The sequence below is a fragment of the Cataglyphis hispanica genome, chromosome 3, assembly GCF_021464435.1.
Source record: "Cataglyphis hispanica isolate Lineage 1 chromosome 3, ULB_Chis1_1.0, whole genome shotgun sequence".
Taxonomy (NCBI): domain Eukaryota; kingdom Metazoa; phylum Arthropoda; class Insecta; order Hymenoptera; family Formicidae; genus Cataglyphis; species Cataglyphis hispanica.
This window is the reverse complement of record NC_065956.1, coordinates 8,771,896-8,784,679: the sequence shown is the minus strand read 5'-3', so window position 1 is coordinate 8,784,679 and position 12,784 is coordinate 8,771,896. Positions and strand designations below refer to the sequence as shown.

Below are 12,784 nucleotides of genomic sequence, written 5' to 3'. Positions count from 1 at the left end.
TTAAAATAATCACAGCAATTATCAGTTTTTTAATTATCACAGGATTATTACTATTATTAATATATAACTGTTTTAAAATATAAAATTATACAAATAACTATTATTTGCTCCTGTCTATATTCACCTGAAAAAATATATATACATTCAAATTTGATGTTTATCATAAAATATATCATAATAATACACATTGTAATATACAATTCAACCGCATATACAAGTGTAAGTCTGTTATCCAACAAACTGAAAACTATGCAATTGTATTATTTCTTAGAATTATATATTTAAAAATATTTAAATGCACATATATTTAAATATGTTCCTGTCCAAAAAATCCTATGATGTATTTTTCAGTCTTTAAGACCTAATTGCATCTATCTTAGATTTGTAATTACACATTTTCTTTCTCCATCTAATGTAAATTTTATAATTAAAATATAAATAATTAAATTTTGTAAAAAGAAGGAATAGAGCAAGTCGCGATTAGCACAGACTTTTAGGCAGAATTCGTAATTTTTCTAGGATTACAATCCTTTCCAGCTCCTTTTCCCTCTCGACTCAATATATGTCAGATGAAAAAATTAAAATCTTGCATCTACGTATGCGATTTTGCCTCGATCATTCTGAAAGGCGCCAACAGGCGTGTTGCATCCATAGCTCGCGCGACTTTCGCAAGGTCCGTCGCGGTTTGTCCCATCATGTCGACGCAGCATGGATCCGCGCCGTGGTCCAGTAGGAACTCGATCGTCTCCGTGTGATTGTGAAGAGCGGCAAAGTGAAGCGGGGTGCGTCCCGAAACATCCTTCTGCGACAGATCGGCGCCGGCTAGCAGGTACGATTGCAAGCGCTTCGTGTTCCCGGCGGCCGCGGCCGCGCACATCCGCTCTCCTATCAGCAGAGCATTCCCATGAAGATGCGCGCCGCACTGCAGCAGCACCTTGATAATCTGGAAGATCGCGTGTAAATGCTCGCACTTTTAGCGCTCTAAATAGATGAAACAAACAAATAATGATTCTAGTCTGCCGATTAATGTAAAACGATAATATCTTCCAGATTAAATTGACAATGAGACTATGAAAGCTATTAACATTTTTTTGTACGTAAATAATGTAAATTTTTTACGTAGAGATGGTCTCGTGTGAGATACTTATATGAGAGATCATATATGTGAGATCAATGATTTGAAAAATGCTAAAAATTTATTCCTACGACTTAATATCCGAAATTCTTTTAAAATTTGTAGAATATGATAGTAGAATTCTGAAAATAAACATATCAATAACAATTTTTCCTTACCTCGTGACGATCGTATTCAATCGCATCGGTGAGAGACGTGCGATTAAACCGATCTTTAATGTGAACGTTTGCGCCCATTTTTAAAAGACGTCGCACGACTTTTATATCTCCCTCGCAGCAAGCTATGTGCAAAGCTGTTCGGCCATCTGCGTTTGTTTGTGAGATATTTGCACCCTAAATAGAAAAAGCTGATTAGAATAATAATCCATCTGCAAGAATTTTACATCATTTTTATATTACGATATCCAATCAATATTTAATTAGTATAATCAGCTTATTATAATGAATATTTAGATTTACTATTTCGCTGTTATTTTTTCCAATATGCTATATTCTAATGTTTAATATTTTTAAACTTTCTCTAAATAATGATAGCGAGAGAAGTCGAATGATGAGCGGAAAAAATATCTAAAATATGTACTGGTTTTTCAAAATGTCTTATTGACGCAAAATTAAATAGAAGCAAAGATTACTGACATATCTTTGTAACGATTCGAGTTTCACGATGTCGCGCCTGATCACCGCGGCGTTTAGCATAGCCGGGAACAGGATCGATCCCAGTTCTTGTAGCTCTGCTGCCGAGGACAATCTCAAGGATCTAGCGACAGCCTCCACCAAATCCCAATCCTGCATCGTGGGCGGTCGACCGGCTGTCAATTCGCCCCGCAAATTGGTTTCCATCATTTGCCGCTTTGTTTCCGTGTCCCATTCGCGTTTAGATAAGACGTATGCGAGTTTCGTCAATGCGGCCTCCGGAGTCATGTCGAATCCCGATATCACTCCTGCATATTAATAACGAATTAATCGCCGCGAACATTTATCAATGAATAGATAACATTTGAACCTCAATCGCGCAAAGAGATATTTATGTTTACATAATTCTCTTCTTCGTCATACATTCTAATATTTTTATCAATGTTCATCTCAATGTAAGATATCTCTTGACTGACGCACAACTTTTTCTGAAAAAAGCTTAGAAAAGAGATAGAAAATTAAAACTTAATATCGTATGAAATTAATAAAATATTTAGAGAAAAAGAAAGATTTTCGCTTATAGAATTATTTAGAACAACAGTCGGGCGATTATGTATTAAAGCTATTATACGCTTTTATCCATGGAATAATATCTTGTACCGCTTTCTTGAAGCAGCTTTCCAGCTTCATACGCATTCGAGACGCATCCGGTTGTGCATTGCGTGATATTTACGATGATTACACCGCGCTTCGTCGCCGCGCGAAGTTCCTCAATGATATCGTCACGATTCGTCGGGACGTTCCCCGCGCCGTAGGATTGTAGCACGACTCCTTCGATAGGCGGCTGAAGAAACACCTTTACAAGATCGGACGTGATGCTGGGGAACAGTCGGAGCAGGCCTACATTTCGATTGAGCGACGCGTGCACGTAAAACTTCTCCAAAGTGCACGAGTGGAAAACCAAGCGATAGTCCACTGCAAAGGAATATCATTCTCAAACACATCATATATTTAGAATTTTTTCTTTAGGAAATACTATGCACTGTTAACGCTTTTAATTTAATTAATAGTATAAGAGTCACTTGCAATGATGCGGAATATATATAATATATATAATATAGTAATTCTAACACAAAGAAGTTTAATCTATTAATATTATTAAAGAATATTATTTACACTATTAAAAAATGTTATTTACAATATTATAATAATTAGATCATTTATATTTATAGAGCCTTCAAAATATAATGTTTTTAAAATATTCTGTTCAATATAAATTTATTTTTCTAAACTTTGGAAAAGAATGAGAGAGAGAGAGAGAGAGATTCTTTTATCTTGAATTTATCCAACCTTCGATTTTGATGTTTGCTGTAGCTAGGGGAGAAAAATTTGGCGAGTAGAAAGCCTCAAAGGAGCTTGCGGATGCCTTGCTTGTTCGATTGCCACGTAATAAGTTCGTACCGAAGAACACGCATACTTCGGGTATGTTGTAATTCGCCGCGATCACAAGAGATGCCAGGAAATTGTCCAGGCCGTCGCTTCTCGTGTCGAAAATTGGCACCTGTGAACCGGTCAAGATGACAATCTTGCCTAAAGCCTCGAGCATGAAGGACAGAGCGGATGCTGTATAACTTAGTGTATCGGTACCATGAAGAACCACGAATCCGTCGAAGTGCTCGTAGGATTCCTACAGAAAAAAAAACTCGTGAAGATCAATTTGTGATAATTTAATCAGATAAAGAATACCGGCTTATCAAACTAATATATACATAAAGTATAAACAGAAGAGTTGAAGCACTATTTTAATAACTGTATTCTTATCTCCAGAACCAAGTCTCGAGTTTTGTCGTTTTATGGATGTTTTTTTCTTTTCAACTTGAGTATTAAATTATCTTAAATGTTTATTTAAAAAAAATTAAAGGTGCGCGCAAATTGCTTGTTATTGAGTGTGGCTATTAAAATATAATCTTTTTTTTCAATAACATCTTTATTATTCTCTTTAAATAAGACAAGAACTAATGTTAGAAAGCAATGCATATTCATGTGGGATGTTTCTCTGTTGCTATTATCGATATTGATATAGCAACATACCTTGATATCGTTAGCAATGCGAATCCATTCGTCCATGGTCATGTTACTTGAGTCGCAAAGATTAGAATATTCTAACACGTTATAAACGACCCGGCGATTGTCGGTTGCGGTCACGCTGCAAGATTAGAAGGAAAGTACTTTTAAAATTGCGCAAGGGAGAGCGAAGGGTAAAGTGGGATTAAATCGCATTCTTTTGTAAATTTCTTCGGGAAATGTCTTTCATTTTTACGGTATTTTCCTACAAAAAATAAGCAAATTGAAAAAAGTCGGCAAAAAAAATCTAAATTTTTTATCTTTAAACATACAGAAATAATTCTTCTACTATTTTTTTCTTCTTTAACGTATTGATACTGATTTGCGCAAAATCGGATGACTGTTTGAATTTTTATCTTAATTTTTATTTTAAAATGTGTGATATTAAATATTAATAAATATGATAAATATGACATAAAAAGTTTTATCAAGAAATGATATATCTAAGAAATATATAAGGTAGGTTTAATATTTTTGTTTGAATAAAAACTGAAATAGATTCTTTCTTACGAAAAAAGATGAAATCAAAATTCTAAATCTAAAAATAAAGTTTGCCAATGATTATTTATCAAATCTTTATTTTTGCATATTTTTGCAATCAACTTGAATCATTTTTCTACACTTACGGTAGGACTAATGGCCCCATCGCACCGAATTTCTTCTCGGCATATTCACGATCGTACAGCTGAGGATATTTCCGTAAATTCTTAACGAATGCATTAGCTATCGGTACTAGTACTAGAAAATAAATATTTGTTATTACTTATAAGATGATAGAAATGGAAACAATTATGTGATGATTCAAATTCTAGAAGACAACGATAAAATTATTAATTTATAATAAAAGTAAATTACATTCTTTAGATCTATAACTTTTGTACAATATTCCCCGTAGAATCAATCGAGAATCAATTTATTTATTTGTAAAAAATCTATGAAACATAAAGAATGTACGAAATGGAACATTTTAGAAGTAGAAATATACAGAAATATGTATAAAGGAACAAGAGATATGCGAAAACGAGAGTTGACTATACACTCTGTAAAAAATTAAAGATCTAAAACATTAAAGATTCCCCTGAAATCAGATAATAAAAAAAGAAAAAAATTGATTTTGCAGAATCGGAGAATTAAGATGATATGGATTTACCATAATTTTTTAATATACAAAAAATTAAAATCTATAATGGCTTTTGATCTGTACGATCCATTTGTCTTTTTTAAAAGTCGTTACAATTTTTCTAAATTATGCGATATTTGTATGTGTGATAGTATACCTACCTCCTTCCTCATTTCTCATCATTCCTATCGTGCCACCTGTGTAAAGTACCAGAACGTGTCCTTCTGGTTTATTGGTCAAACTGGTGATACTTCTCTTGACACTCTCCATATTTACACCATTATTAGCTTCGTGCACATCGTCATGTGATTCGCAAATTAGTTGTGACATAATCGTTCGCGCGTGTTCAGCTTTCACGCGCGGCTCTCGCTTCGATGACTTCTACGAGACTAATTCCTTATGTAAGATCAGCCGCTGATATCGCCTGAAATCTTGCCGCTAACAATATATAACAATATATAACACGTTTTCTGGAGAAATAGATCTATAATAGTAAATAGAATATATTTCATTTTTTTCTTCACAAACTGAATACTGCTTTACAAAAATGCATAGTTACACATAATGTGGAAATTATTTAATAATTGCAATAATATATAAAAATAAGTTAAATTTACGATAATGTAAATATTTTTTCAAATTTTTAAAATAAAAAATAAGCAGCTCTTTAGAGATATTCATATAAATTACATATAAAAAGATATTTAGAAAAAACTTATCAATCTTTTTAAATTTGCTGTAATATGACATTTTTCTCTCAATAATTGATCATATAAGAAATAATTAAATATTAAGAGATTAAATATCTAAATTAAAATAAAATTAAATTGTAATTAGGTACAACTTTTTAATAAACATGTAAAACGCGCTATTTTACAGTATATAAAATAAAATAGACATTGTTATCGTTTCGTTGATAATATCGGTATGCGATGTCAACATTATAAGTTACAGATAAATTGCTTAGATTCTTTTTTTTACTCATTAAATCAATCGTTACTTACATACATGTATAAAAAAGAGATAAGTAACAAACTAAAATTTTTTTATCAGTTTAATTCTAGTTTAATTTAGTATAACAATTTTATCCAAGATTTATATTTGAAAACCAAGATCATCCAAGATTTATATTTGAAAAATTATATAATAATAATAAAAAACTAATTTTTTTTTAAATTAGTTGAAATATTGTTTCTGTTATCAACAAAAACATTCGATGAATATCTATATCCATTTTTCTCGATCAAAATTCGTTCTTAGTTTGTTTCAATTTATTTATTTTATTGGTCAAGCGTAGTCATTGAAATGTCACAAAACGAGAATTTCTTGCTTACATAAACCAGTACTCTAAAATTTAATCTCCTTGACTTGAAGAACAGGAATAACTTTATATAAGAAAAAAGAAAAAGGTTAAATTTAAAGAAATATATGCAAGAAAAAAAATTTTTAATAAGCATTGTATATACATGTGTGTGTATGATCAATTATTTGACAAAATATACATAAATTTACATATATGACATTAATTAATAAGTATAAAAGCCAATTCTGCAATTAGTTTTTTTAATTGTTAACAATTTTTTCTGCATTTTTCATAATTATATAGAATATATGTGAATAAAATAAGTAAAGATTATTTTTTTATTTACTTGCTATTGTTTGTTAATTACGAATTTGTTCAATTATAGTAATCACTTTTATATATATTAAGTATTATTCGTATCACGTCACTTTATATAATATATTATATATGCAATCAAATTCTTCTATCAATACTTCAATAATTCAAAAGATTAGTAAAGAATGTTAAAATAAGGAGTTTTCAGCTAAAGCAATCGCAAATATTTTATAACTATATAATAATGAATATGTTGATGATAGAATTGACAGGCGATAACAATCCAAACAGCACAAGAGAGCTAAAAAAAAATCTTAAAAATGTCTAAGGGACGATAAAAGAAAGAGAAAGAGAGAGAGAGAGAGAGAGAGGGGAGAGAGGGGAGGGAGAGAGGGAAGAGAGAGAGAGAGAGAGAGAGAGAGAGAGAGAAGTCTATTTGTTGTCACTTTAGGTTATGCTCTCTAAAAAATAAAGCAACAACAATTTTGTTTTAAAATGGTAATATCTTCTGCGTATAGCTATAGCTTTCAGCAATTTATACATCTCTAGTCAAAATAATCTTTATCACTTTAGTCGAGATGAAAACTATGTCACACGTCTTTGTTCGTTGAAATATACAAGATAATACTTAAATCTTTTAAAAATTAAAGAATTCCTTAGATGATTTTAAGAAAGTTTATATATAATTTTATCATAAACTTATTGTTGATTACATGTTAATAGGTATCAATTTTTTTTATTTTTCTTTTATTGATTTCTATTATTTTTATATATGCAATTTTTTGCGATAGTATAATTTATTTTTATAAAACTATTTTGATGCTTTTGATAATCTTCTGTAGTTTCAATTACTGATTAACTATTTATCAATTCAATTTTCTTTTTTAATAGAGATTATAAATTATTTGCGACACAAGAAGAGAAATAATTTGACACCTATTTGAGCTATCTCGATACATCGACAAGTCGGGAGCACCGTAAACGTAAAGTCAAGGGGGCTCGTGAACGATTGAGCCGAACAGCTGACTGAGCTAACGCGTCGAAGCCAGCGCTGCATGCTGCATCAAATGTCGCCGATGTTTTCGTTATGATAATGTTTCATCACAATGTCGATAAACGAGAGATTAGAGGCTTACCGGCGTAAAAAACACAAGGAGAAGATAATGGAGACGATCAAAAATTCCGTAACCAACGTGATTTCGTGGAATCACAATAATGGAAGCGAGAAATCTGCTGGAGAATTGACAAAAGACGAGGAGGTGAGGTTATACTAGATCATCCTCAAGCCATAAGGTCTCTTCGCTTTATGAAAATTATAATTCTTTGTTTTAAGGTTAAATTGTGTGAACAACATTTGGATATCCAGGATGAAGAGGACGTTTCGTCGGAGGAAAATGTGCAGCAATCGAAAAGTACCGTTATAACCAAAGTGATTTATTTATTATATTTTTTGTTATGGGTTACGCTGTATGCTATCGCGCTGAAATATGAGTTCGGTGCTGTTTACTTCATATTATCGGCTTTGGTCTTTATCTATTTGAACACCAGATCTGGACCAAAACGACGGGGTGAGCCTAGCGCTTATTCTGTCTTTAATCCGAATTGTGAAGCTATACAAGGGACACTTGACGCGACGCAATTTGAAAGAGAAATAAGATACGGTATAGGTGGGATGCGATAAAGTAAGATAATAAAAATATAGTTATATGATCAATATTAAATTAATCAATGCATTTAAAGTTATCTGATATGATTGGACCAAAATAACTAGATGAATGTATTAATTGCCACATAATGTAAGTTCCAAAACATTAGCTTCGCAGTTTTGAGAGAGATTAAGCTAAGATGACATTATTGGAATATAAATGTGAAAATCATATATTTGATTCATTCAAATTTATCTAACAATTAATATTTTTGTCTTAATATAAAAAAAACTTTGTATCTCTTCTACGTGAAAAACGAATCCTGAATTTAGATATAACAAAACATTTTAGCTCTAACTTCTAACTAAAGAAAGAGATACGAAATTGTAATATATAAGGCATGTGTGAGAATAGGAATATTATACTACTTTTATACTTGAAATACTTATTATAAATAGAAATATATATTTAATATTTTGTACTTATTTGCAAAATCATTTTACCTACACATAGACAATAAAAAATAAGATAATAATGCAAAGTAAAGCACAAGTGCTAAAATATTCTTCACATTATTACAAAAAATTGATTTGTTTTACAACACGGGGAACCTAAATTTTAGTAAATTAAATGATTCAATTTATTTTGCCTTTTATATTACTTTGCATATAAAAACAAAATATATAAAAAATATATATCGTCACATACATTGCATAACAATAAATAATCAAGATTTATCTTTTTTTCTTTTCTATCTTTCCTGTAAAACTTGTATAGCATTTTCATAACATTTCGCCATCTCGTTTAGGTAATTCAAAATATTACTGGTAGATTTGAATAATCGAAATATTATTGGCTGAGAATGTTGCAAGTTTTCGTTGAAGTTTTCGTCGAAGCATAAAAGCTCCTTATCTAGATCCAAAAGTAAATCATTCCACATCCTTACGCGTAATATCCTAAAATCATATCGTAATTTTTTATGCATTCTGAAATTATTTTCTTAATAAATTTAATCCCAGATGCAACACGATGTTATTTATATAATAAACAAAATTTTATATTTGAATCATTAATTAATACGTTATTATATTTACTGAGTATTCTCCGTCGCATCGATTTTTGCATTAAGATCGTTTACCGCGGCAAGTAATATTCTCAACGTGCTTTTCAATTTCTCTGAAAAAATTATATTTTATATAGTTTAGAATCTTTAAATATCTTTAAATATCTTTAAATATCTTTAAATATCACAGAAATAATGAAAAATGATATACCTTTTGCATCTTGAAACTTGCTACTATCGATTGATTCCAATACCTCACTGTCGATTGATTCTAATATCTCACTAACGGTTTTATTAAAATATTTTGGTTCCCATCGAATAATTATACTTTCAGACAGTCGCCACATTGTTTGACTAATCATCTGCGCTAAAATTATACCGCGTGACTGCAAACTTTGATTATGATGCGTTTGACTGTTTGCAGAATTACTATTCTGTATAAAAGAAAAAGAACAAGTTAATATAGAAATTTTATCCTAATTAATATCAATTAAATACGAATTAGAATTATAATAGAATATATGATTGAGATCTTCTATATATCATAATAATATATTTTATAGAATTGAAAATATACTCACAAACAAAAATATCACTTGCGGAATATTCAAAGAAAGTCGGCGATCAAACACTTGTTCGAGATATATCCAATTACCAATTACATCAGGAATTGTATTGATAGCGTCGACAGCTATTGATCGCATCACGTCGGATCCTGCTAAAGTCACGCGATCGTTAGCTAAAATCAAACAATTTCTCTGTATTAGTGTTCATATTGCAAAGAATTCCTGGAATTTTGGACGAACCTTCCGTAAAACGGCCCGGCACCGCTATGTAAGCTACAACTTTTCGTTGTATAAAAGTAGGCAAAGTCCGTGCACAAAGATCCGAAGCCATTAGAGACATGCAGAAGATTAAACTTCGTCGTGGCCGCCAATCGTGCGCGGAATAAATTCTATCCAGGACCTGCGCTAATTCTAGAGCTATTATGATACTGCCTTCGTTAGCGGATAACATAACATATCTATCTGAAACAATTTGATAGGATGAACAGATCCTGTGAGATGGAAAATATTATTTTTTTTGCCTCAAATAAAATACATGCGACGATGAAATATTTGAAATGATCGTGGCTTCTAAAAATTATTCTATATCTCTTATCTGATTCTAATTATGGAATAAAATATATAATATATATAATAAAAATATATATGATAAAATATATATATAATAATATAATATTCTCAAAATTGCGGTTATTAAAAATTATTTTATATAATTGCATATAAATTACGTGTGATTTTAATTATCCAAAGTTTTTCAAGAATACGTTATGCAGATGGAAAGTTGAACGAAAAGAGAAAATATAAAATTCTTTTCTCTAAAATTCTCTAAATCAACGTAACAAATTTTGTTTTAATTTTATTTAAATAAATTTAATTGAAGCATGAATTAATTAAGAGACTCACCTGGTTCTCGCGAGCCGCGAACAATTGCGCGAACGCAAAACGTATGATTGGTCACTTCATGAACAAACGATAAATTGGAAAAGAATCCGTTGATGCTTTGCATATTAGCTCCTAGTAAACTCGGCCTCTGCCAATTTCTAAAACAATTAAAAAAACAAAATTATGTATTAGCAAAATATTTTCTCCTAGTTTTTCGTAATCATTTTTTAATCATTTTATTTTGTAAATAAGGACAATATTGAGATATCGCGTACATTGCACGTTTGAAATCGAACGACGCTCTTGTCAATTCTAGAAGCATCACTTGCTGAAGATGCTCCGTTGTCTGGAGACCATTCTCGGCCAATTCGCCCCGCGTCTTCTGCGCTTGAGTTTCCATTGACCTCTCGACGGCGAAGCGGCCTAACAAAAAGCCGCAGAGAAGACAGAGGAAACCCACCGAGAAGAGAAACGAGATACACAATCGTTTCGTTACGTATTCACTTGACTCGTCGATATTGCGAGTCATTTGAAAGCTTAGGACTCGCTGCATCCTCGTAGGATGTAAAAATTTTTTTCTATTGCTCTATATATCTTCTTCTTGTCACCCTTTATTATATCTTCGTCGAATTAAATTGTTCTTGTTATAATTGCATTGTGTAAATGTTGAATGAAATCTGAGGTTGTAAACGTTTTTTTGAAATTATAAATATATATGTACAACTTATATATTTTTCACAGCAATAGAACAAATTCACTTTTGACTTTCTAAACGAAATCCAGGTGTTCTATCCAAAACACCTGTAAATCACTGTTCTCATAATTATAATTAAAGCTAGTAAATACGATGAATCTTCATTAAATATTACGCATAAGATACTCTTGTGAGATATTCGCGCCCGCCTCAATTATTTGATGATCAATCGAAAATAAATCACTTTTGATAAATAAATTTTTATAATTGAATCAACGAAAAATCACAGATGCCACGTTATCTTGATAACGGTACGGTTGTCAAAGTGATCCAAATCATTGATGACTTGATATCATGCACTCCATATCACACTTTTGTCTTCTTGCAAGAAAATCGTTGGATTTGATTTACCGTAAAGACGGTCAACTGACGATTTTCTGTCGTCGCCAAATATTGCGTGGGTCCTCGAAGATATATTTTACTACTATTCGACGTTTATTTTACTCTCGCGTCGAAAGAGCGCGCGTGTCGTTCTCTTTGTCTCTTTGGAGTAAGATAGAGAAGCGAAGGAAAAGAAAAACATGTAAAAAATATACAGGATGTGCTAGGTAAAATACAACAACGGAATCTATTCTTGGAACGAATCTACACTTAACTTTTCGTGCTCGATGAAAATATTACGGAGTTTCAACTATTTCATTCTGGAAATGTATCGAGTTATTTTTCAAATTACTTTAAAAAATATGAAGCTCTAGAAATTAAATTGTAGATAATTAAAAAAATATGATTACATGAATTATTATCAAGAATAGAAGATATAATTATCAAAGACAGAATTATAATATAAAAATTTTGAGATATTTCAAATTTGATGTATGTAAATATTTGAGAGGCAACACCATTAGAGGCAAGATTACAAGATTATATGCATTCTTTAAAAATTACAATACAACACATACATAGACATATACTATTACATTGTTTCTTTGGACATCGTGTAGACAGACGTCAAAACTGTGGGCGTTCCAAATTATTTCGGGTAATAATACGATGGCGGTTTCATTTATAAATAGTTTTCGATGTATTACGTGCACGTGCAAGGTTGTTCCAACTATAACGCGTTCTGTACGCATTTTTGAAATACACAAATTTTTCATACGTATTAATGACAATATGACGATTTCGTCATATTTCAAGCAAGTTATTCGTTTTAAGTGCAGAGAAGTACCTCGAGAAAAAAGACAGAAATAAGGATTATTTAAATATTCTCTAAAAAATCAAACTAAATTAGTTTCATATCTCAT

General features: G+C 31.1%; 3 protein-coding genes across 3 annotated transcripts; 1 reads left to right on the top strand and 2 right to left on the bottom strand.

Moving 5' to 3' along the window:
* On the bottom strand, positions 1-5,426 carry LOC126848241 (L-asparaginase-like). The gene is made up of 8 exons (XM_050588982.1): positions 5,173-5,426; positions 4,518-4,629; positions 3,859-3,973; positions 3,118-3,454; positions 2,428-2,742; positions 1,771-2,075; positions 1,294-1,467; positions 1-943 (listed from the first exon to the last, which is right to left on the bottom strand). The coding sequence occupies exons 1-8, from the start codon at positions 5,339-5,341 to the stop codon at positions 593-595; spliced, it is 1,878 nt and encodes a 625-aa protein (XP_050444939.1). The 5' UTR covers positions 5,342-5,426; the 3' UTR covers positions 1-592.
* A 1,600-nt stretch (positions 5,427-7,026) lies between these two features.
* On the top strand, positions 7,027-8,756 carry LOC126848267 (uncharacterized). The gene is made up of 3 exons (XM_050589035.1): positions 7,027-7,127; positions 7,521-7,888; positions 7,963-8,756. Exons 2-3 carry the CDS (start codon positions 7,736-7,738, stop codon positions 8,308-8,310), a joined length of 501 nt encoding a protein of 166 aa, XP_050444992.1. The 5' UTR covers positions 7,027-7,127; positions 7,521-7,735; the 3' UTR covers positions 8,311-8,756.
* Positions 8,757-8,891: 135 nt separating this feature from the next.
* On the bottom strand, positions 8,892-12,024 carry LOC126848250 (aminopeptidase NAALADL1-like). Its single transcript, XM_050589008.1, has 7 exons — positions 11,062-12,024; positions 10,808-10,944; positions 10,145-10,366; positions 9,920-10,077; positions 9,550-9,772; positions 9,370-9,451; positions 8,892-9,231 (listed from the first exon to the last, which is right to left on the bottom strand). The coding sequence occupies exons 1-7, from the start codon at positions 11,337-11,339 to the stop codon at positions 9,027-9,029; spliced, it is 1,305 nt and encodes a 434-aa protein (XP_050444965.1). The 5' UTR covers positions 11,340-12,024; the 3' UTR covers positions 8,892-9,026.
* Between the last annotated feature and the right edge of the window lie 760 nt (positions 12,025-12,784).

What these genes read in the sequence shown, in the direction of transcription:
- LOC126848250 (XM_050589008.1), bottom strand. Translation starts at nt 11,339, where the DNA reads ATGCAGCGAGTCCTAAGCTTTCAAATGACTCGCAATATCGACGAGTCA. An exon ending in TTCGATTTCAAACGTGCAAT is followed by an intron (nt 10,945 to 11,061) that starts GTACGCGATATC and finishes TAATTGTTTTAG; the next exon opens with AAATTGGCAGAGGCCGAGTT. An exon ending in GCCGGGCCGTTTTACGGAAG is followed by an intron (nt 10,078 to 10,144) that starts GTTCGTCCAAAA and finishes GTTTGATTTTAG; the next exon opens with CTAACGATCGCGTGACTTTA.
- LOC126848267 (XM_050589035.1), top strand. Translation starts at nt 7,736, where the DNA reads ATGTCGATAAACGAGAGATTAGAGGCTTACCGGCGTAAAAAACACAAG. An exon ending in AATTGACAAAAGACGAGGAG is followed by an intron (nt 7,889 to 7,962) that starts GTGAGGTTATAC and finishes CTTTGTTTTAAG; the next exon opens with GTTAAATTGTGTGAACAACA.
- LOC126848241 (XM_050588982.1), bottom strand. Translation starts at nt 5,341, where the DNA reads ATGTCACAACTAATTTGCGAATCACATGACGATGTGCACGAAGCTAAT. An exon ending in GATGAGAAATGAGGAAGGAG is followed by an intron (nt 4,630 to 5,172) that starts GTAGGTATACTA and finishes TTTATTTTCTAG; the next exon opens with TACTAGTACCGATAGCTAAT. An exon ending in AAAGCTGCTTCAAGAAAGCG is followed by an intron (nt 2,076 to 2,427) that starts GTACAAGATATT and finishes ATTAATATGCAG; the next exon opens with GAGTGATATCGGGATTCGAC.